Source organism: Quercus lobata, chromosome 2 (assembly GCF_001633185.2).
Source record: "Quercus lobata isolate SW786 chromosome 2, ValleyOak3.0 Primary Assembly, whole genome shotgun sequence".
NCBI lineage: Eukaryota > Viridiplantae > Streptophyta > Magnoliopsida > Fagales > Fagaceae > Quercus > Quercus lobata.
In genome coordinates, this window is record NC_044905.1 from 60,093,951 (window position 1) to 60,116,903 (window position 22,953).

The 22,953-nt window shown below is 34.3% G+C and overlaps 2 protein-coding genes across 5 annotated transcripts; both read left to right on the forward strand.

The window, feature by feature from the left end:
- Positions 1 to 1,093: 1,093 nt before the first annotated feature.
- LOC115976016 (pre-mRNA splicing factor SR-like 1) lies at positions 1,094 to 15,651 on the forward strand. 4 transcript variants are annotated; one of them, XM_031097082.1, is made up of 5 exons: positions 1,094 to 1,328; positions 1,737 to 2,134; positions 3,969 to 4,049; positions 10,048 to 10,119; positions 14,382 to 15,651. In XM_031097082.1, exons 2-5 carry the CDS (start codon positions 1,847 to 1,849, stop codon positions 15,264 to 15,266), a joined length of 1,326 nt encoding a protein of 441 aa, XP_030952942.1. In that variant the 5' UTR covers positions 1,094 to 1,328; positions 1,737 to 1,846; the 3' UTR covers positions 15,267 to 15,651. The 4 variants fall into 4 exon arrangements, with proteins under 4 accessions (XP_030952942.1, XP_030952945.1, XP_030952944.1 ...); XM_031097085.1 differs by having other exon boundaries at positions 3,969 to 4,059; positions 14,382 to 14,462; XM_031097084.1 differs by lacking the exons at positions 10,048 to 10,119; positions 14,382 to 15,651 and adding an exon at positions 4,455 to 6,580 and having other exon boundaries at positions 3,969 to 4,059.
- A 1,058-nt stretch (positions 15,652 to 16,709) lies between these two features.
- Positions 16,710 to 18,272, forward strand: LOC115967620 (putative disease resistance RPP13-like protein 3). Its single transcript, XM_031086764.1, has one exon. The coding sequence runs from the start codon at positions 16,710 to 16,712 to the stop codon at positions 18,270 to 18,272; it is 1,563 nt and encodes a 520-aa protein (XP_030942624.1).
- The last annotated feature ends 4,681 nt before the right edge of the window (positions 18,273 to 22,953 follow it).

Consider the following 22,953-nt stretch of genomic DNA (forward strand, 5'->3'; position numbering starts at 1 on the left):
CATAATTTGGAGTATCACAGGATGAGTTTAGTAGAGTTGGACAGTGGCTTTTGATTTTCATACCAATGAAATTGTGGGGTTTAAATTGACTCAATTAACATGAAAAAAAGGACCCAATCAAAATTAGGACAAAGTTTCTCTCCAAACTTCAATATTTTCATATATATATATATATATATATATATTTATTTATTAAATGTGAATTTTGAAAAATTCACCCGTAGATTGTATTTTCTTACTATATCATTTTCCATGTCTGCAGAATTTCAAGAAGATCAAAAATTTATAACTATGTCATCAATCAAATGTTTAAATTTCAAATTTTCATAGTCTTAAATTATGTGTAAAAATTAAGTTTATGAATCAAATAGTAATTAACTTCGGATTTAGAGGAGGCTAAAGGTGTATTGCCGCCCTTAGAGGCCAAAGCCAAAGCTTTGGAGGAGGCCGTGGACTTCGTTTAGGATGTTGGTATAAGAGATGTTTATTTTGAATGCGATTCAAAATTGATTGTAGACGTTGTGCTCGGTGTTAGTAGTCCTCAAGTGTCCATCTATAACATCATCGCAGGCATTTGTCAGAAATTACAAGTATTCAGGACTTCACAGATCTCACATGTTAAGCAAACAGGGAACTGGCTAGCTCACATCTTGGCTTAGCATGCTAAGAGTATTGAGAATTATGTAATTTTGATAGAGAAAAATCCAGGTTTATTTAGTCCGCTTTGGCTCAGAATGTACTGAATTTATTTTCTTCTTAATAAAATTGTTATCTTTTCATTAAAAAAAATTTCAAATTTAAATGAAATTTAACATAAGTGTTAAGAGTACAAATAACATGCAATTCAATTATTAAAATTTTAAAATATATAATCATTGTAAGTTTTTTTTTTGAGAAAAAATCATTATAAGTTTTTTAGCGAGAATTTGAAAAATTTCTCCAAAACTAGTTTAGTCCTTTACAAATATATAGTTTAATTTGTTTTTATTTTTATTTTTTGGACCTCTAATAAAAAAAGAAAAAGAAAAAGTGGTGCGGGATTGGTCCGGTCCGGTTTAAGATATGGAGCGGTAAGGTCGATAACTGTGAACCAAATATTACTAAAACTGTTTTGTTGTGTCAAATCCCTTTTCTCTATCGCGTTGAATACCAAAAAGACCCCAACTCAGCTGCCTGCGCCATTGTTAACTTTTTAGGGTTTGAGGTTTGTTACTCACATAATATTATTGTTATCGCATTCTTCAACTTCGCCTTCGTAATTCGCCATCGCACCAGATTAGCGACCCAAAACAAAGCTCTAACTCTCACCACCGCCCATATTCAAATTGGTGAGTATTCAAAACCCCCAATCTTTACTTCCTCTCTTTTTTTCTTTTACAGCTTCCAAGCTCAATTGTAAAAATTAGGGTTTTTTTCGATCTCTCTGTTTCTTTCTGATTTTCTGGGGTTTTCAATGTTACCTCTTTCCCTATGTTCCAAATAGTCATCTTTGATTTTGTGTGTGTGTGTGTGTGTGTGTGTGTTGTGTTGGATTTCTTGATACTGAAAATTAGAGTTCGTAATTTAAATTCTCATTAGTTGGGTTTTCTTTGTTTTACAAACTGAATAAGAATGCACAAGATTGAATTTTTTTATTATTTATTTTTAAGATTGAAATATAAAGTTCAAAGAAATGTGACATAGTATTTGATTCTTAGCAGCCCCTTTGGCCTGAAAGTTTTTTGTTGCTGTTGCAGGAATGTCATGGTGGTGACGCTTCGATTTTGTGTTTTTTGCTGAGAATTATAATACATTGTTTCATTTTCTGAAAGCGTGGGCGGAAATAAATATATTTGATTACCCCACAATGGAGATTCAGACTTGTGGCAAATCGATTGATTCTTTGCTAGAAAAAGTGCTTTGTATGAACATTCTTTCTTCTGATTACTTCAAAGAGCTATACCGATTAAAGACATACCATGAGGTGATAGATGAAATTTACAATCAAGTTGATCACGTGGAGCCTTGGATGACGGGAAACTGTCGTGGTCCTTCAACAGCTTTCTGTCTTCTTTACAAGTTTTTTACTATGAAACTCACCGTCAAACAAATGCACGGCCTCTTAAAGCACACGGATTCTCCTTACATTAGATGCGTAAGTGGATCCTTTTCCCTATTTATGTTTTGAATTAGATTAGTTGAACTTATCTGTATGCCTATATATGCATTTTATACATGCCAGTTTGGAATGTAATTGAGAATATTGGTATAACTATCTAGCTAGACGAATATGTTTTCATGATACTTATTTGTCATGATCATATGTATATATATATATATATATATTTTTTTTTTTTTGGATAAGTAATAAAGATGTATATTCAAGAACACTACCTCATGCAGAAAGGCATAAGGCAGAGTTAAAAAAATACAGAGAAAGGAGAAAAAAACAGAAAGAAAAGATACTAAGTATTTTTGCTATTATTCATGGGTCTCACCACATCCATGTACTCCTCTATCTAGCTTGGAGGTCCATCCCCCCCATTCTTCCCCAAAATTTATAGCTACAACCCTTCTCCAAAGCCTTGTCTTCTCAACCCCAAACCGCCATAGCCATTTCCCTAGTAAGGCTTTATTAAAATAATCGTATTTTTTATGATCAACTTATGCTCATCTTGCTCCTCTGTGGTTGCTATTATTGTTGCAAAGCATTGCTTTGGCAGTTCTTGAGGTTGTTGGTGAATCATCAGGCTGTGTTTCTCTCTTTAAGGCAATACCTTGAGGTATTGAACCAATACCCAATTGCTGTGGCAGCAAGTTGGTAGGGCCATATTCATCATGTTTTGATGGGATAATGGGTGCAATGCTTGCCAAATGAGGGTGGGGAGGAACTTGGGTCTAACTTAGAATATCTAAGTTCTTGATAAGTTGCTATTCTATCAGGATATTTAGCCAAAATAGCACCTTTCAGCTTATCCTTAGTTGTTTTGCTTTGTTTTTATTATTTTATTTAATTTTTATTTTTATAAGTAATAAAATATTATTGATATAAAAAAAGGGTCACCCAAGATCAAAAAATCAATCGCATAAATTACATAAATCTATTGAATCAACAATAGAAAATAAAGAGTGAATCCGCCTAGCTGACAACCAATCCAATAGGGTTCTAAAAAAGAATAACCTAAGATCAGGGATAGTTCTTTTTGTAAAGCTCCCATTATTTCTTTCCCTCCAAAGGCATCACATCAAACAACAGCCATCCATATATCACCATTCCAATGGTGGCCGCCAGCAAGCTAACAACTCAACAACAGACCTCGGCATCACCCAGCACACTCCAAAGTCCAAATAAAACCAATACCATGGACCACAAATCATTGGCAAAGTTTCTTTATAGTGGATAAGTCTTTGAGCTTTGATTGCAATGAATTCCCCTTCACACACAGTTGGTTCAAAGTTTTCTTTGTTCCTTCGTAGTCTTGAGAATAAACTATAAATTGGGGCTCTAATTTTGCATTTGTGATTTAGTCACCATTGTCTTGGATGAGAAATTTTGTCAAGCAGTTGGCAGAAAAAGATTTCAACAAATCACTTGTGGTAGGGTTTTGGCTCTGATTCCAAATTGACATAGGACAAATTGGGGAATTTCTGTGTGTGTGGTTGTGGCAGGTTTAGAGTTGGGAGGATTTGTGGAAATATGATATAGAGTTGTTGAAGAAAGAAAGTCTTTTTATGGCGTTTAGGGGTGGTATTAACAGTACTATGAACTATACCACAAGAAAGAGAAGAAGAAAAGTGAGGAGAGAATGTTCATACCTAGACCTATAAAATTACAGAACTTTTACTCCAATTGGACTTTGCACATGGACCCCATAGAATAAATTCTTGAATAGGTGATTGGATTCTATATTGGTTGCAGATTGGATATGTTATATATTGCTTGTCCTGTTTAGGGATATCTAGGACTGATATGTCAAATGTTGGTGCAGATTGGATTCCTCTACTTGAGATATGCTGCAGATCCAAAGACTTTGTGGAATTGGTTTGAACCATATGTTAAAGACGAAGAGGTACTGAAAGGTGTTCAGCTGCTTTTATCTAATGGCATCTGGTATTTTATATTTCATTATAATTTGAAGAAGCATTGTAATTCCTAAATTATAAGGAATTTATTGAATGTTTGCTTTCTTCTTTTATGATTACATATGCCTTTTCTCTTGCCCTCAAAATTTAGACTTTGATGATTTTTTCGTCCTAAACCTCGATATTGTTGGCTCGAGTATACCTGTCAAATACCCAAAAAAAAAAAAAATTGTTGACTTGAGTATTACCAAAAAAACAATTGTTGTGCGTTAGATTTGTATCTTGCACAGAGTATCTTGTTTCCCATTTTCAAAACTTTTGTTACTTTCTTGTGTTGCATTGTTGCAATAAGTTTTGTTTTATTAACCTTTGACATGAGAAATTTTTTGTAGATATGATGATAACACTTGAAACTGCAGATTTGGAGACACGAAACTTGATACAGATATCTTCTTCTAGCTTTAGTTCATGGGAAACAACTATATTGTAATGAATTTGAGAAGAAAAGGAAAAAAAAAAAAAAAAATATATATATATATATATATATAGTTAAAGCATGATAAGTGGGGCAAGGGTGTCGAGCCCCAATGGCAAGGTTTCAATGCCAAGGAAGCTAGTATTATTAGTTACCTTTAGCACAAATGCTTAGCTTGAGACATTTTGTTAGCATCATAACTATAAATGCTTTTGTTTAATGGGTGGAGGAATTGGTGTGATAAGCATAGGAGTCTTATACTCTTATTTGGATTGCAGTCTTCCTTTGCTTAATGTGAATATTATGGAGAGAATGAAATAATTGTACTTTTAGTCACGTGAAGCTCTCTATCATTGAGCTGAAATCAATGTTTGTAAGGTCGTTGTTTGAGTGGTCCTGTAGGTTTGGTCACATTGATGCATGTTCTGTTGTAGGGTTCATTGATTTTTTCTCTTTTCAAATATAATTACTGAATAATTGTAATTTTTTAGGTGAGTCATTTGTACATGAGGTTCTCTTCATTTCAATAAAAATTTTTAATTTTTTTTAAAATCTAACCTTTCATCCATGTCTTAGTTTTGCATATGACTATGTTAAAGTGTCCATCTTGGTTACCTTGTTGTATAGGGCAGGTACATGCGTTAAATGCAATGTGGTTAATTTTTAGATTAGTCTCATTTCCAAATTCAGGAATAAAGGCATTTATCCATATTATCGATATGGTTAGATTTTCTGCTATGTATGTTCCTGGCTAGAATGAAGCTATGTATTCTAATGCACCTAGTGTTGAAGGAGATTAAGAAGTTTTAGAACTTGGATTTTTAAGATTCATTTCATGTTCAATTTTCTATGCTCTCTCTCTCTCGGGACTGTCATAGATTCTCCTGTCTTGTATGGTTGAGTGGCATTCCCTTGACATCTTGTATATTAATCTCTTTTGCTTATATATTAATGAAAACTTTTGGAACTACTTATGTGCTTATGTAGTATTGCCCAGTGTTGTGAAAGGGGCACTTGAAGCAAGAAGCACCAGAAGAAAAACACTTCTTACCCCTAAAGAAAAATGCTTATTTAGTATTGCCCAGTGTTGTGAAAGGTGCAGTAAAAGCAAGCACCACCAGAAGAAAAACATGTCTTACCCTAAAAGCAAAGTGCATGTAAATAAGCATATAAAGCAAAAAAATAAGCACTCTTTTGCAAAGTGCTAAATGCTAAAAAGCTTGCCTTTTGATTTTCTATTAGAAAATCACTTCAATGAAAAATAACCATTGGATCTGAAACTAATTGAAATTTATAGCTGATTAGCTATATCAACTCTATCTTATGGTCTACTACACTACAAGCATGTTTTCCCATACATATTAAATCTGTGATAAAGTCTCCAAAGTCCAAGAAACAAATAGCAACGTGATGCTTAAAAGTTAAAACAAAAACTATATGAAACCAAAAGGGACATACTGTTAAATGAAAACAACATGCCATTCAAAAGAGAGCATTGGTTTTTTTATTCTTATTTTAGCCAGAAACATGCTATTGATTCATTTTTTAACTGTTCAGTAGTTCAGCAGCTACTGAATATTGTACTAAGCTACTAAATATTGCACTTATGTGTAACAGTTGAATTCTAAGTTAGGTATGTGCTTCCACTTCACGCTTTGTGCTGAGGCTCTTGAAAGCCTTTTTAGCTCAAGTTGCTTAGTGCTTTTAACACTTTCTTTTCCCCTACTGGTAAGTTACATCTGCACCTGGAAGGTCTTGAAACCACAATCACCCTCCACCTCGCTCTTACAAACAGAGTTGTGACTTGAGTTACAGCTCATTGGGAAAATTTTTGGTAGAAGTAGGCCTAGCCCTTTTAACATTGGTCCCATCAATGAAGAAATCTAAGCAATACAACACTTCATATGCCCATAGTGTCATCTGTTTTGTCAGAGAATGGTTGCAGATTGTGTTTGTGTATTTTTTTTTGTTTTTGATAGGTTCTTTTTATGTTATAGTAACAGGGTTTGTCACGTAATGAAGTTGCCAGGGCAGAAACCTTTTTTTTTTTTTTTTTGCTTTAAAACTTTAGCCAGTTTGAAAGTTCATTTTGCTAATGAGATATAATCGTGTTGAAGTTATTTATTAAATAAAAATGTTCTCATCTGTTTCTTTCAAGGAACAAATATGTGTTGCACATCGTATGGGTTATTGCTGGGTAATTGCCATTGTGCTATGTTACAGTGGTTTAACATAAATTAGCTACATTGGAAGGCCATCAGAGTTGAATTCTCTCCTTTTTCATCAATTGCTTTTAGAAACACAAATTTTCAAGCTTTAATCATCTTTTCCTCTCACATTCAAATGCTGCTCCATAAGACTTCTTTAGGACTTATATCTTACTAAGGATGAATTGAGGGAGGCAAGATTTTAGGATTGGTGGAGATGGCTGTGGGTGTTGGCTGTATAGTTTTGTTTGTCATTGAGTGGCAATACTTCCGACTGTTTCTTTACCTCTTAATGACAAATTCCATGAAGAATATACATTCTCTTGATTTGTTTCCTGGAGTCAATTAGAAAGTATAGATTTGGAATTGGTCATGACACTAACCTTACATATGACATCTATCCAACACGAAACTAGAAGGTCCTGGTTGACCTTAATTTTGTTTGCATTTTTAGATCGTTGCTTTTAGCTCTCAACTCAACTGACTTGATGCAGTCCAATTACAGGTGTTTTGTTGCCCCATATTGATGCAAGGAGCACAGTCAATTTTATTTCAGAATTTATTTTTCCAGATTTCATTTTTGAATTTTGAACTAGATTTCTTTTTAAAATTTGAATTTGGCTTTAATCATTTACTCCTGCATTGCCTGTTAGCCAGAGAATTGTGGAGTATGGTATCTACACTTTTTGGGATATTTTGGGTTATGCCCAAGGATGTATTAGATCTCCTAGCTAGCTGGTCTGGCAAATTTAGAAAACATAAAAATGGGGTGCTTTGGAAAGTGATTCCCCACTGTTTGATGTAGGGTATTTGGAGGGAAAGGAATGCCAGGACATTTGAAGAAACTGAAATATTGATCCAAGACTTGAAGATGTCTTTCTTCCGGACTTTGATTAGATGGATAAATGCATTGGGTGTTTTCTTTTTTACTTCTGTCTGATTCGCTTGATAGATGTACTCTTAATACTTCTTAGTTCTGTTTGTTCCCTTGGTTTCCTTAGTACATGCCTTGTGTGCTTCGGCTTTTTTGTATTTGTTTTTCTATCAAAGAAGTTTATTACTTACCAAAAAAAAAGAAAGAAGAAGAAGAAAAGAATTTGGCTTTAATGTTGTTGAGGGTTTTATGGGATTTAATTGTGCTTTAGTGTAATACTTGAAGCCTATAAAAAGAGGCTCTAGAAATGGTTTGAGGTAGTGCAATTTGAACAAAATTTTTCTGATTGGAGATGTTTCTCTAAGCTTGGTGATTATTCCAAGCTACTGTAGGTGGTGAAGCCTAAGGTTTCCGGGAAAATTCTAGGAGGCGAAGCCTAAGATTTGTCATGTTCTTTCCTGTTTTTCCTTTCTATCCTGTTGATGCAGGGCCGATAAGAAAGTTCAGCACTATACTAGGTTTCTTGATGAATTCTTGAATAAGGAGTGATGTTTAAGAGTTTAGGTTAGAAGAGAGAATGTTGACAGCTGTTTGGGGCTGAAACTGGGGATAAACAGAAAATAACATAAATAAACACTAGGCAATCACACCTAGGTCTTCCTAAGCATCACACCTAGGGTTCCTTGGCATCACACCTCAGAGAAGTTTGCGTCACACAAACAAAGCTTAAAATAAGCTGCTGAATTTCATTAATCAATCACCATAACATGACCACAAAAGAGCCTTTATATGGAGACTATAGTTATCCTTTTCCTAGCAGGACTTGGACTCTAAATAACTTATTCCTAGAATGAATAGGAATACTAATAATAATAAAAAAATAAAAGACTTAATAATACATAAACATAAAATAAGACTCATGGGCCTTTGGTACGGTCAAGGACAGCCCATTCCGGATTTCTAGAAATTATTAAATTGCCCTTATTCTAATAGAACTTAATTAAAACTGATTTAGCAGCTTCTCAACCTAAAAGACTTAATACTAATAACTAAAATAACCTATCAAAGGTGCTAAGAGGGTCAGATATCAAAACTAGACCACAATTCTTGAATCTTGGTATACTTTATCTTCTTTTTCCTTGAGCTCTTCCTTGTCCTCATCACCTATATTGCAATTTGTTGTGCATTGCATATTTAACAATTATCTCCCATAACTTGGCTGTTCTGCTCAGGCATAGAAAGCTGGAAAGAACATACATGTAAAATCTAGACAATGGCAGAGCCTTTTAACTCTTTATCTACCAATTTCTGAACTTCGGCTGTTCTTGCTTTGTCTTCTTTTCTTCTTCTAATTCAGACTAGGGAGATTCAAGCACAATCCTGGTCTGGAAGGTGCTCACAGAGTTTTTCACTATGAAGACCTAAATCAGTTACAACTCACTTAATCTGATTGTTTTCTGTGATTCTCCTTGTCTTTTCTAAATCTGTTATGTTTTTTATGCTTGATGGTGGAGAAAAGAGCAGCATCATAGCATTCTAAATTCCAAGAGTTATGTTGTCTACCGTTGAATTAGGCAGGCTTAGGATTTGAGTTGTAGGGTAACTACTAAGAAGGCTAGTTTGATAATTCTGGAGAATCTGGTCCAGAGGTCTGTGGACCAAATGACATCCTCTTTCTGCATTAATAAAGGGTTCAGGGTGGGGTGGGTTTACTCCCTGACTTATATTCACTTATTAAAAAAAGAATTATGGAGGATATGATAATAATGCTATAAATTACCAAACAAAATCTAGAAATTCACTTTTCTCCCTTTGCTTTCCCCAATATGGGGTCAATTTTCCCACCAAAAATAAAACTCTAGTAGTAGGGACCTATGGTAGGATCTATTAGTGAGCCTCACATTGACTTGCAATCTTTGTGAAGGCTATCTGCATCACTGTCTTGAATTTCTCCTTCAAGTTTCTTGTGGTTGGGAACTGCAACAATATGAGTTTTAGATACTAAGTGTATAGTATTTTAGGGAAGCATATATTCTTTAATATGTTATTTGGCTAGAAATTTAAAAATTAAAAGACCAAAACAAGGTTAAATGAATGTTTTTATTCGAGATGATAGTGTTCTGTTTATAGATCAGAGAATAATTAAAGGATGTTCTGTCTCCTATGCTGGACTAGTTTGAGTACAACTTAAAATGAGACCTCTTCTAATATGCTCAATTAGTGCTCAATGCTTCTGCTATTTTATCTTTAGTCTGCAAGTGCTAATTGTTCTTATCCAGTTATAATATTTTTCCTCACTTTCACCATATCTATCTATTATTGCTGGTCTTGTGAAACTGTTAAAACCACTTACTCAAATTTTAGTCATTTTTCTTAAAATTTTTGTTACAATTTTTCATTAATTTTAGAATCATGATATTGTACTTCAGGAATTCTCTCCTGGTTCAAATGGACGAATGACCACGATGGGTGTATACGTTCGTGATTTGCTTCTTGGACAGGTTAGTTGTCGTAAACTTCTGGTGTTCTTAATATTTCAAATATACTTGAGCCAGCTACAGTATTTTCTTATTTACTCACCCCCAACACCCCGTGCAAGTGGTTTTGAAAATCAGTTAATAATATTCAATGTTCATAAATAATAAAGTGCACACCACAATACTTATGAGTTATATATAGATTTTTTTTTCATCTTGAATCCCAGTGTTCCTGAAGTTTTCAAAAGCAAATACTTTTGAGTGACACACCCATGGTTTGGTATAACAGTTCTATGAGACGCTAGTTCAGTTGTTTTTATGTTAGAAATACTTGAGTAGGCCACTTGAATTCTCCTAAGTTTTCTGGTCAAAACTTGAAGTGAGCTTGAATTTCTGTGTTCAGTTTTTAGAGTTTAGTAAGATAGAGATAACTAAATGAATGTGGTTTTTGCCATTACTTGACAAAAATATAGAGTATTGAGTCTGGTAACCACTTGATAGAATAAGCTTTAAATGGTAATACTAATAACTAGATTAATTTAGTAGAGTATAATTGATGAGAAGAGAGCAAGACAGAAAGAGTAATACTAATAACTGGTTAATCTTTAAATCCACTACCCCCTTCTGTTTTCTTTATTCGGTTTTAACCCAGCTGTCTGAAAACCATACTTTGTCCTTCTGTTGTGTCAAAGCATGAAATGCTTTATGTCTTGTCATCTGCTATTTAGTGTAACATGGCCCAGGGGAGGAGGAGAATTTTGTCCGCTTGACCCCAGAATTTTATCTTATAAGATGGTCTCATGAGATTTCCTTCCCACAACATGTTTGGGTCCCACATATTATGAGAGAGAAGTCTCATGAGATACCTTCTCATTGAAGAGGTATGAGGGAGTTTTCTTTAAGTCTCATGCCAAAGAGAAAAACAATTATATTGTTTTGCTACCAATGTGCCCTGACACAAATAACACTTCCTCCTCTCATAAGAATGAGTTAAGGTTGTACATTGTGAACTCATTGGGCGCATGTGTAACTTACTCACCCACCACCCATTCTTGTGAGAGGAGAAGTGCCATTTAAGTTGGAGCTCAATGGCTAAAGAAAAAAGAAAAGAAATTTTATTGCGTTCCTGTGATACTTACAAAATAAGGTTGCAAGATGAAATGCAATGAATATTGTATTTTCTTTGATGTTTTGCTCTTGTTAGTTCTTACAAAACCTCTGGACAGAATCACAGCTTGTCTTCACATCTGTGGGTCATAAAGTTTTAGGGGCGCTTTCTACTTCTAATAGGCCATGAACTAGATCAGAATCATTCTCAACGAGTCCAAGATGTAAATCCATTGGAAAAAAAAAAAAAAAAAGCATGTCGGGAATGCATATAACGCTCTGTTTGTTTCAGCATTAACGTTTTCTGGAAAATAGTTTATTTTCCAAAGAGCATTTTCTAGAAAACTATCTCATTTTCCGATGTTTGGTAACGACCTTGAAAATGAGCTTGAGAATGTTTTCTAGTGTTTGGTATATAATTTTTTATATATATTTATTATATAATTTTAAACATGTGTATTATGTAAACCAACTAATATAATCAATATAAATAAATAAAAAACCAAGAATGAATTTGGTTTTCATACTAAAATTTTGACAATAGATACAATCAAAATTAATTGTCAAATTTTCATGATCTCTACCACTTATCTTGCTCATATATATGGACAATAACGTACGTACATACATACATACGTGTACACACACACATGTATATATAATTGATAGGGAAATACATCTTTAATAAGTACAAATAACAATAACTTTTAATTGTCTACTCTTTTTGCTAGTACACTAATTGTCTACTATGGTCAACCACAAGTTTTCAATATTACTCTAAATTATGTATTTACATAATGTATATGCATAATATATCATCACTACATAGTATCTGCATAATGTATCTGCTAACAAATGCAATTTTCCTAAACAATTATCATTCATTATATAAAAATATTATTAATTTACAATAAATATCATCCTATGTAAAAGCAATTTAGAGCCACATAGGCACCATGTTTAAAATTTTCGTATTTTACTTCATTCATTCTTTCTTCTTCTTTTTTATTTTATTTATTATTATTATTTTTCTTTTGCACTTTTATGTGTGAAAAAGATGTAACTTCTGCCTGGAATCCATCAAATCGAAAATTTCTTAGAGAAAAAAGAAAATCAAGCTTGAAATTCAAAGCAAAGAATTGAGATTTTGGTAGAGAGGAATGAAATAATTACCACTACAAATTTTTTCTCCTTTGCAAGTTGAAACTATTAACAAATCAGTGAGTGGAAAAAAAAAAAATCAGAGAACTGTGTTATAAAGGGGAAGAGAGAGAGAGAGAGAGAGAGAGAGAGAGATCTATGGAAGAGGAGAGACCAAAATTAATGACAGGGAAGATGTGAGGAGAGAAAAAGTAAAGGGAAGAGAGAAATAGTGAGAGAGCTTACCGTGAGAGAGAGCTTGTTTTCCAAAAAAAAATATTTGGAAAAGAACCTATAGAAAATAAGTCTTTCTTTTATTAAGATTTTCCATTGACTAAAGATAGTTTTCCGTTGACCAGTTTTTTTTGTGCTACCAAACACTGGAAAATGTGAAAAACTATCTTTACAGAAGGTTTTCCAACAAAACAAACAGAGCATAAATAAGCATACATGGCTGACATTTTGTCCAATCGTCAATCTGTTGTAGTGAATTTAGGTTCTGTCCCAAGTTTTCAAATTCATTTATCAGCAACAGTATATTTGTTCTCTCCCCAAAAAATCAATTAGTTAACAAAACAGATACAGACTTTATCTTAGATTTTCTTTTGAGAGAAAGTTGGTTTAAGCCACTCTTTTTCATTGTACAACTTTTTAGAACCCCACTTTTTTCTAGATTCGGCTATTCCAAACAGTCCATGTTCAAAGAGTTACAAAAATAAGCTGTACAGCACTGAGACTTTTTATCAAACTATGCCTTGCTTTGATGACTTGCATTCTATGTTGTCAACTTTCTTGCTTGGATTGTTGTCACTGGGTTGCAAAACAGAAATATTTTTGATCACACACAATAGATGGTGTTGAGGGCAGTAGGTTCAGAACCTGCTCCACATATCTTAATGTGAAGCAGAACTGCTTGTACACATAGGTTGTCATTGAAATGGTCATATTTGGTTAATTATTCTCCATTGCTTAATGTGTTGTCTTTGGAGGGAGAGAAATAGTAGGTGTTTTGAAGATAATGAGAGATCCATACCAGACCATAAGTTATTTTTCTTTAGAACTTTATTGGATTGGTTGGGTGCTGTGCGAAACCAATCATTCTTTTCTTTTATTGATTTCCTTGATTCTTGTAATTTTTATACTTGATTGTTGACCCCTTGTACACTCCCTGTGTACTAGGATGTTCCTTTTTTCATATCAATAAATCTTATTATTTATCAAAAACTGCTTGTACACATAAACCTAGGAAGCACGGGAAAAAGCTCAAAGCTCACAGTGAAGTGTCCTGTGAAAATATATATTTGTTATTCTGGAAATGTTCAAGACATGGCTGGGACACTGTCACGACAAGGTCCCAAGATGGTGAAAGAAATTGAAAAGAAAAAAGAAAAAAAGTGGGATTTTTTACAAACTCGCACAATTTGAGCTGTTGATAAGGTGTTTAGGGTTGTTAACAACTACACCTCGCTCACTCTAGAACACCAAAGGTCAAGAAAATCTAACATTCACATCAAAAGTTCAAAAACTCACAAATCTGGGTAGGAAAATTAACTTCTGACTGATGTCTATTCATAAAGAGAGTGCAAATAAAACTTAAATTTCAGAATATGTAATTCACACCCCTCAAAACTCCGTGTATTCCTCTGTCTCTGAATACACGACCTGCAATGGCTGAGGACCATGTCTTGTGAAGGGAAGTTTACTAGTTCGAATTTTCCCTTCCCCAGGCCCCTAGGCAAAAATTCACTTAAAAAAAAAAAAAAAAAAATTCAGTATGAGAAATAGCACTGCTACCATTTCATACTGTGGCATTTATTCTGAAAACTCACTTAAGAAAGAAAAAAAAAAAAAACCTTGTCAGAAATATCCCTGTTATCATTTCATTCTGTGGTATTTATTCTGCACCAGTTGTAATTACCATATTTCAGTCTTTAAATACCTTCTTCGGGTGAAGGTGCACCTTAATAGGTGATTTAACATGCTACATTTATCAACTTCAATTTATTGTGGTTCAGTGAATTAACACTCTGCTCTTGCAGTACTACTTTGATACCCTTTTTCCCCGCATCCCTGTTCCTGTATTGCGCCAGATTGTAGCTAATCTAGAGAAGTTGAAGCTTCCCAGTAAACATTCTGGTGTGACAGGGGAAACCACCCGTCATGGATCCGATGATACTGCTCGTCGGCCACCCTCTGTGAAAGCTGCACTTTCTGTCTCTTTTGGTCAGCGTGCTCCTCATCGTGCTTCTACAAGGGACTCATCGCCTGTTCGTCGAACCATACAGCCACCCTCTTATGATAGAGCCAGCAGTGATGATCCGCGAAAATCTCCCCAGAGCCGTCGTAGCCAGAGCCGTGATTATTCTGATAGAGAGCATTCAGATAGGGATCGGGATCGGGATCGGGATAGGGAAAGAGAAAGGGACCGAGATAGGGATCGAGAAAGAGAACGGGACCGGGACCGGGATCGAGAAAGGGATAGGGACCATGATCGGGATCGAGAGAGATATAGGGATAGGGGCAGAGACAGGGATAGAGTCAGGGATAGGGATAGGGACCGGGAAAGGGACAGAGAGCGGAGTTATGATTATGATCGGAGGTCCAAATATGCAGAAAAAGAAAGCAGGAGGGACTATGAGAGGAGCAGCCGCGATGGTAGTAGGCATTATCATAGTAGGAGTAGGAGTAGGAGCAGAAGCAGAAGTCGGAGCTTGCAAGCTGGCCTTGGAAATGATGATCGGCATTCGAGTCCACAAAGAGACGGGATCAAGGAGAAGACATCTGTGTCTAATAATCTGGCAAAACTTAAGGATCTCTATGGTGATTTAGGCAATGATAAAGGAGATGCTAGCATGGAAAGGATTCCTAGGAGGGATAATAGTGGTGAAGAAGTTATTAGACTTGGTGGTTCTTCTTGGAAATAGTGCTAAGTGGTTCTCATGCAATTCCTGTGTCAGATTTGTCATTGAAGTCTTTAAGCAGGATAGCTCGTGTTTGGATCAAGAAGCAAACACCTTAATCACATGATCCTTTTTGTTCTTTCTCTCTCTGCCTCTCTCTACGTAGATTGATGGATACTATCCATACTGCTCATTTATTGCCCGTGTGCTGTTGCCGGGCTGCCTGTATATTAGATGTTATTCTGAATTTTTTTTTCTTGGTTGGGTATTTTGTTACCATCTATTTAATGCATTGTTATTGGATAATTGTTTCAGAGACATCTGTGGAACATGTAATATTATATCTAACACTGATTAAATGTTGAAGAATACTTTTAACTGAATATGGTTTATTTTAGTTTGCTCAAAATCTTTGACGGTCTTATGCTTTGGTACCAAGCGTGCCTAAGGCTGCTCATAAAATGCCTAAAAATCAACCAGCGGTGTACAATAGAACTGTTGTAAAGTATTACCAATTCGGAAACCTATGTCAAGCTCGAACTGGAATACGGATGTTGGTTCAATGCAGCCCTGGACTAGCCTCTTCTATTTTTTGGGAAGGAAAAGTAGCGCAGTAATTTTACAGTGGCATTGGAGGCTAAATTAGCTAAGGTTAATGCTTCCCCTCTGACCACCACAGGAATCACTATCACAAAAATATGCATATCATTAGCCCCTGCCAAATATCCTCTAGTACCCTGTACTTTTATTTTAAAAAAAAAAAAAAAAAAAAAAAAACCTCTAGTTCCAAGGAAGCCTGCTGTGGATGGTGTTCACTTTAGCATGTAACTTTTAATCTCTCTTAAGAATTGTGTAACTCAATTGGTATGTCCGAATGTTTTCGATGGAGATGTTTATGATTCAATTCTTTATTCCCCCAATTATCGAATTATTGAAGAAAATAAATTAGAACTTTTAATCTCTTTGGAAGTGATTTGTTTTGTGTAGAGTTTAGGCTGTGTTTGCTCAATTTTCTTTCTCTTGTGAGTCTGTTTGTTTCCCAAGAAAATAGCATTTTTAAAATTGTTGGCCCAATCCTCATTGATATTGAGTCCGATGGTGGGGATATGGACACCAATTGCGTTTTGGAATTTGATGAGCGAGGAATTTGAAAATTTTGGGATAATTTGGGATTAGATTATTGGAATTTTGTGCAGAAATTGACAATTTTTGTAAGATCCGGTTTGGGGTTATTGCAATTGTTTTGTATAAAATTTGTGTATTGTTTGGTAAATTTATTTTTTGATTTTCAAGTTTTGATCTAAAAGAAAATTTAATAGATTTTAATATGAAAAAAAAAGGATTTTTTTAAAGGGATGGATTGGATGGATGGACTAATGATGATAATAGATGAGAATTTAAGGGACTAAAATTACCTTTTTTTTGGGTAAAAAAAAAATGACTAAAATGATAATTGACCAAACTTAAATGGTAAAATTTGCATTTTTCCTAGAGAAGATGCAGAAGCCAAAGGAGATACTGCACAGGAGCGGGAGATATGTAGAGGAAGATGATGTGGTGGGCTTCGGTCATGACACTGAGGCATTGGTGAAGCAGCTTACTGAGGGGAGTTTGCGACGTAGTGTTGTTTCAATCATTGGCATGGGTGGCTTAGGTAAGACCACTCTTGCTAGGAAGATCTACAACAACAATGATGTCAATAATTACTTTGATTTCCGTGGGTGGGCTTATGTCTCTCAAGAATATAAAGTCAGAGACTTGTTGCTTGAAATTTTGAAGGGCGTGACACCACTGCCGAAACTGAAAAAATTTATCTTGAAAGCTGAATTGAAAGAGGAACTACTCCAGGGTTTGGAAGCGAAGTATAGCTCGAATAAAGATAAATTGAAAGGGACACTTATTGAAGACTTGAAAGGTATCAAGGAAATGAATGATGAAGAATTCAAAAAGGCTTTGTTTGAGTTCTTGGAAAACATACAAGACCAGAGTTTGAAAATTTTGCTGTTAGATTTCGTGGAAAAAATTTACAAAAGGAATGGTGAAGGATGGGAAGGTATGAATGACGATGAATTGAAAAGTGTGTTGTTCAAATGCTTGAAAGACAACAGGTATTTTCTTATCATGGACGACATTTGGAAAGCTGAACTATGGAATGAGGTAAGTATTGCCTTTCCTGATGACTTGAATAGAAGTAAAATATTGATCCCTAGTCGAATAAAAGAAGTAGCATTACATTTTAGTAGTGCCCCATATGAACTCCCATTTCTTAAAGAAGATAAAAGATGGGAACTCTTCTATAAGAAGGTGTTCAGGGGAGGTCCATGTCCTCTGGAACTTGAAACTCTAGGAAGACATATTGTGGAAAGTTGTGGTGGTTTACCACTTGCTATTGTCGTATTGGGGGGTCTTGTGGTGAATAAGGAGAAAATGCATCGAACAAGGTCAAAATTGACTGGCCATGTCAATTGGTACCTGACTCAAGATAGATCATGTTGTATAAATATATTGGCTCTAAGTTACAACCATTTACCCCGACGCCTTAAACCATGCTTTTTATATTTAGGTATCTACCCAGAAGACTTTGAGATACCTGTGAAACAACTAATCCGACTTTGGATAGTCGAGGGATTTAGACAGAAAACTTGCAACGAGAATATGGAGGATGTTGCTAAAGACTACTTGGAGGAACTCTTTGATCAGAGCCTGATTCAATTGGCAACGAAAAGGCTAGATGGAGGAGTCAAAACATGTCATATCCATGATCTTCTACGAGACCTTTGTATATCGGAGAGCATTGAAGGGAAGTTTATTGAGGTTCGTTCAGATGTTAACTTTTCACCCACGAGCAAATCCCGTAGAATTTCTATCCACTATGCCAACTATCCATACATTTCTTCAAGCCCTTGTGAGCCTTCAAATAGTCGTTCTGTAATAGGCTTGGGGGGGTTGTTAAACTCCAGAATCCTCCTGATGAAAGCTACTTGGAATGGCTTTGCAAAAGTAACAAGTTGGTTAAGTTCAGGAATTTGAGCATTCGTTGCTTAATCCCCAAAAATATTGAAAACTTGATCTTTTTGAGGTGATAGAGTCCATGTGATTCTAGATTCCATATGCAACCTTTGGAATCTAGAGACCTTGGACATGAGAAATTCTGAAATAAAATGCTTGCCGAAGGGGAAATGGAAGTTACAAAAATTGAGACATTTGTACCTGGATGGACCAACATATCTACCTAAAACTGACAATAAAGCAGGTTTACCTAATCTTCAAGTCCTTACTGGTATAGATTTAAATGAAGACACTAAGAGTCTCTTTGCCAAGGCCAGATTTCCTAATGTCAGAAAATTGAGATTGCATTCTTCAAGTTGAAGGGAGTCAATGCTTTTGTCAAGCCTCCATCCCTTGCGCCATCTACAAACTTTGAAGATTTATGAAATTCTTCACTTGTCAAGTCCACTTTCACTCCAGTTGAGCCTCACAAAGATAACCTTAGAACGCACAGACTTATTACAAGCCATGAAAGTGTTGGGTAGCCTTACCAATCTTCGCATACTTGAGGTAGTAGGAGGTGTTCATCAGAACTCCCTCATTTGTGTCGAAAGTAGTTTTCGTCAACTTGAAGTCTTTAAAATGGCAAATGTGGATGTTTTACAATGGATTATGCAGAAAGGTGCAATGTCTAGTCTTCAACGTTTGGTCTTGGACCGCTGCAAATTTTCTATAATGCCCCCAGATGAACTATCTTGCTTGACTACCTTGAGGGATGTGGAAGTTTTACATCCTTCTCCAAAATTGGCAAAGATGCTTCAACAGTTGGAAATGAGGGATGGATGTAAGCTCCAAGTCTATCCACCTCTACATCCGACTAGTTGCAAAACCTTGCAAGGCACGAGAAAACCATTGAAAATGGGATCAAAAGAAAGTGTGGTTTATTTTTATTTTACTTTATTGTAATTTGAGATTTTACTATAAACTAGTTGTGATAATTTTTTTAGGGAGTTCTCATTAAATATATTATTATCTGTATATATTAAGAGAATTCAGAAAGTTAGTTATTAATTTTTTTTTTTTCTGTCAAAAATCTCCCTAAATTAATTAACCAATAACTTAAAAATGGGGTTAAAATAGTAAATTGGCAAAAAAAAGTCAGTTATTGCTTTTTTTACTTTAAAAAATATCCCTACCTAAAACTTAAAATTGGGGTTAAAATAGTAAATTGACAAAAATAATAAATTCCTACTTCTACGTTGAAATGCCTTCCTGCTTCTAATAAACTCCTACTTTTACGTTAATTTAAATTCCTACTTTTACTCTCTAACTTTCTACAAAATAGGATCACTTTTTTGTTAGTTTTAAAACTCTTCCAATCTACAAAACTCACCCCACGTATTCATTTTTTTTTTTTGGGTGATTGGAAAAAGTAGAAATCTCAAATTATAATAAATGCAAATTATTAATCTTTACCTAAAAAACAGAGAAGCTTCTGTGCGCAGAGGCTAGTTATTATTATTGTTTTAGTTATTAACAATTGATTTTTCATTATCTTTTAAGTTAATAAAAACTTTACATATACATTTTTTTTAATGTGAACCTTTACATATACCTTAAATAAACTCTATATATTCTACTTCTTTAGATGCGTAAAACCATAAACTACTACTTCACAATAATAGTGACTAATTGGTTTTATCATTTTTTTAATGATCTTATTTGTAAAGTTTCTTACCATTATCATATATTTATTGGTTAATGATTTGCATAACATAGATGTTAAATGAGAGGTAGTATCGTTCATTAAAATTTTAAAAGTACTAGTGTGTGAAGATTTTATAGATATATTATAACTAAGGTTAAATGAAATGTTCAAAAAAATGATTTAAAAATTTTCTAACTTTATTTCTTATGTAATTTCTATTATTACTTGAGAACATCTCATTTTTAGTTATAATTGGAAAGGGTTTGACTAACCTCCAGTACTTTTTAATTAGACATGTCCTTTTGTTTTAAATATACAATGGCAAGTGATAATGAATTTTAATCTTCACATTTTATTTACTTAGTGGGTGACGTGACAATCTCTCATTAAAACAAAATGAGATTTCAATTAAAAAAGTACTGGAGGTAAGTCACACCTGATTGGAAATATGGTTTCCTTGGTTAGAGTTTGATTAATTCTAAGTTCAAATGTAGTACTGTGATTGTATTTAATTGTTGATTATTGATTTAATTTTTTAAGTGAATGTAACGTTTGATTTTATTTCATTGTAATGTTTCTAATGTTCTCCGTATGATCATCTCTATTTTATCTTATACTTCTTCTTATAGCCTCTTTGTTTTCCAAGTAACAGTTACTAATTGCCGTTTGATTTTTTTTTTTTTTTATTTACTACTTTTTATTACTTTGTATTGCTTTTTTTTCTTTACCATAAGCCTCTCTCTCTCTCCATTGTCACCCATTGTTTTCCAAAATTTGATGATAATTCTATTGCATTAAATATGCATTTCTAGCGTTTTTTTTTTTTTTTTCATTTAATTTTGCTACCCTTAAGTTAGTATGCCATAACTATTATTTATTTATTTTTTTTTATATATGTTATATTTGGTTTGATATCCTCACTAATTTATTTTTTATTTTTTTTTTGATTTAGTGTTTCTAAATTGGCATTTGTTTTGTATTCATTTTTTCCTTGGGTTTAACTTACCTCCAGTACTTTTTTAACTGAAATTTCCTTTTATTTTAATGAGAAATTACCGCATTATCCACTAACTTAATAAAAGGTCGAGATTAAAACCCACTACTACTAGCCATTGTATATTTAAAATAAAAGGACATGTCCAATTAAAAAAGTACTGTAGGTAAGTCAAACTCTTTTTCCTTTATGCATTGGATGTGAGAATGAGTGTGTCCCTAGCATAGCATTATTCCATTTTATGAGAACAATTTTATTTATTGAATTTAAGTAAATATTTTATTTTTATTTTTTTAAATAAAAAAGGAGAGAAAATATAAATAATTTAGTGATATGAAGGATGTGATGAATTCAAATGTTGAATAAAATATCATGAGAAGAAGAAAAAAAAAAAGATATAACAATGAATATCAAATTATCCAAATCATGCTATGTAATAGAATACTAACATTCTTATAAACTATCATTATTTTTTTTATAGTGCAATAGGATAACATTAAACAATCTTAATAACCAAAAAAAAAAAAAAAACTTAAAACATAAAATTATATTGCATCAACTTGAAGTAGAGTTTTAAAAAATATAAAAATTTATCAATCTAAAGTAGATATGCATTGCATCAACCTGAAGTAGAGTTTTAAAAGAATAGAAAAATTTATCAATCTAAAGTAGATATGCAAGAAAAATAAAAAAATCCACCAAAAAGAGAGAGAGAGAGAGAAGAAAGAGAGAGAGAGAGAGAGATTTTTGTGAGGGAAACTTATCTATAGAATGGAAGCGAGAATGAAAAATTTATACTAAGAGGATGAGAATAAAAAGAGACAAAATAAAGGAAGATAAAGGAAAAGAAGAAGAGTGATATTAAGGTAGATGGTAGCGAGGATATAAAAAAGTAAAGGGAAGGTGAAAGTATATGTGGGGGCCAGTTAATTGGAAAGTATTGTTAAAAGCAGTATTAACTGGGCCTATAGCCCTATCCGAGGACGTTAGACCATCCGAGGAGGCCTAAATAATTCTGTGAGTAGAATAAAGTTAAGAGAGGAGTAGAGGCAATGTGAGATGGGTCCAATAAGCGTCCGAGGACAAAAGTATTCTCGGCAACATGTGTCCGAGGTGAATCTGAGTGCCTTATCATTACGGACTTACTTCGGGGTTACGTCACAGCTGAGGGTAGGACATTGGATCAGGGATAAGAATAAAAAGACAGACAAATATCTTCAAAGGCTGCGACCTCCGCATTAATTGCCTCTCAACCAACTCTCTGGCCGCATTAATGTGGAAGTGATGCCTGAACAGTGATCAAGCAGCCTTATAGCTACTGGTTGATGGTTCTAGAAAATGTTAGATGAGACAGGAAGGAATCCCCCTAATCTAACATACACGTGTGTAGTAAGGATGACACAAAGATTGCAATATATAACCTGGAAGAATGCACTGAAAAAGGGATTGGAACTGATATGCAATTTATATCTTGAAGAAAACCATATGAAACAAATAACTTAGTTTGTTCCGAGGATAAAATTCGATAATCTTGTTTGTGTCATATCATCTTGAATTGTTAAGTTTAGTCGTTTTCTTCTGGGATAAATCTAGTTCTTCAATCCATGCTCTATAAATTTATTGTTTGGGCCGTTAACGTTTGAGCCAAATCTGGTTTTGGGATTAATACAATTTCAGTCCCTACAATTGGCGTTGTCTGTGGGAAGAGTTTGATTGAGGCCAAAGGAAATTCGGTTACAACATTCACGATGGAGGAAGCAGGTCCACACCAGGTAGCAGCGGGGTTGCACCAGACAGATGCTGACCCACACCAAGCAGAATCAAGGGGCTCCCAGCATGACAATCTATACCGGAGCCTCGAACGGAGAGAGGACCGTGAGGGAAGTTTACGCACAACTCATACCAGCAAAAGCCAATCTCGAGGGAAGAGTCGTGTATCACATGCAAAGAATGACAAGGACATGCAACGTGAAATTGATGAATTGAAAAGAGATTTGCGTCACGCTCGACGAAGATATTCT

Bases quoted from the DNA above. Each gene is read 5' to 3' on its own strand.
- LOC115976016 (XM_031097082.1), top strand. From the start codon at position 1,847: ATGGAGATTCAGACTTGTGGCAAATCGATTGATTCTTTGCTAGAAAAA. The intron at 4,050-10,047 runs GTACTGAAAGGT...ATTGTACTTCAG, and splicing joins CATATGTTAAAGACGAAGAG to GAATTCTCTCCTGGTTCAAA. The intron at 10,120-14,381 runs GTTAGTTGTCGT...CTGCTCTTGCAG, and splicing joins GTGATTTGCTTCTTGGACAG to TACTACTTTGATACCCTTTT.
- LOC115967620 (XM_031086764.1), top strand. From the start codon at position 16,710: ATGGTAAAATTTGCATTTTTCCTAGAGAAGATGCAGAAGCCAAAGGAG.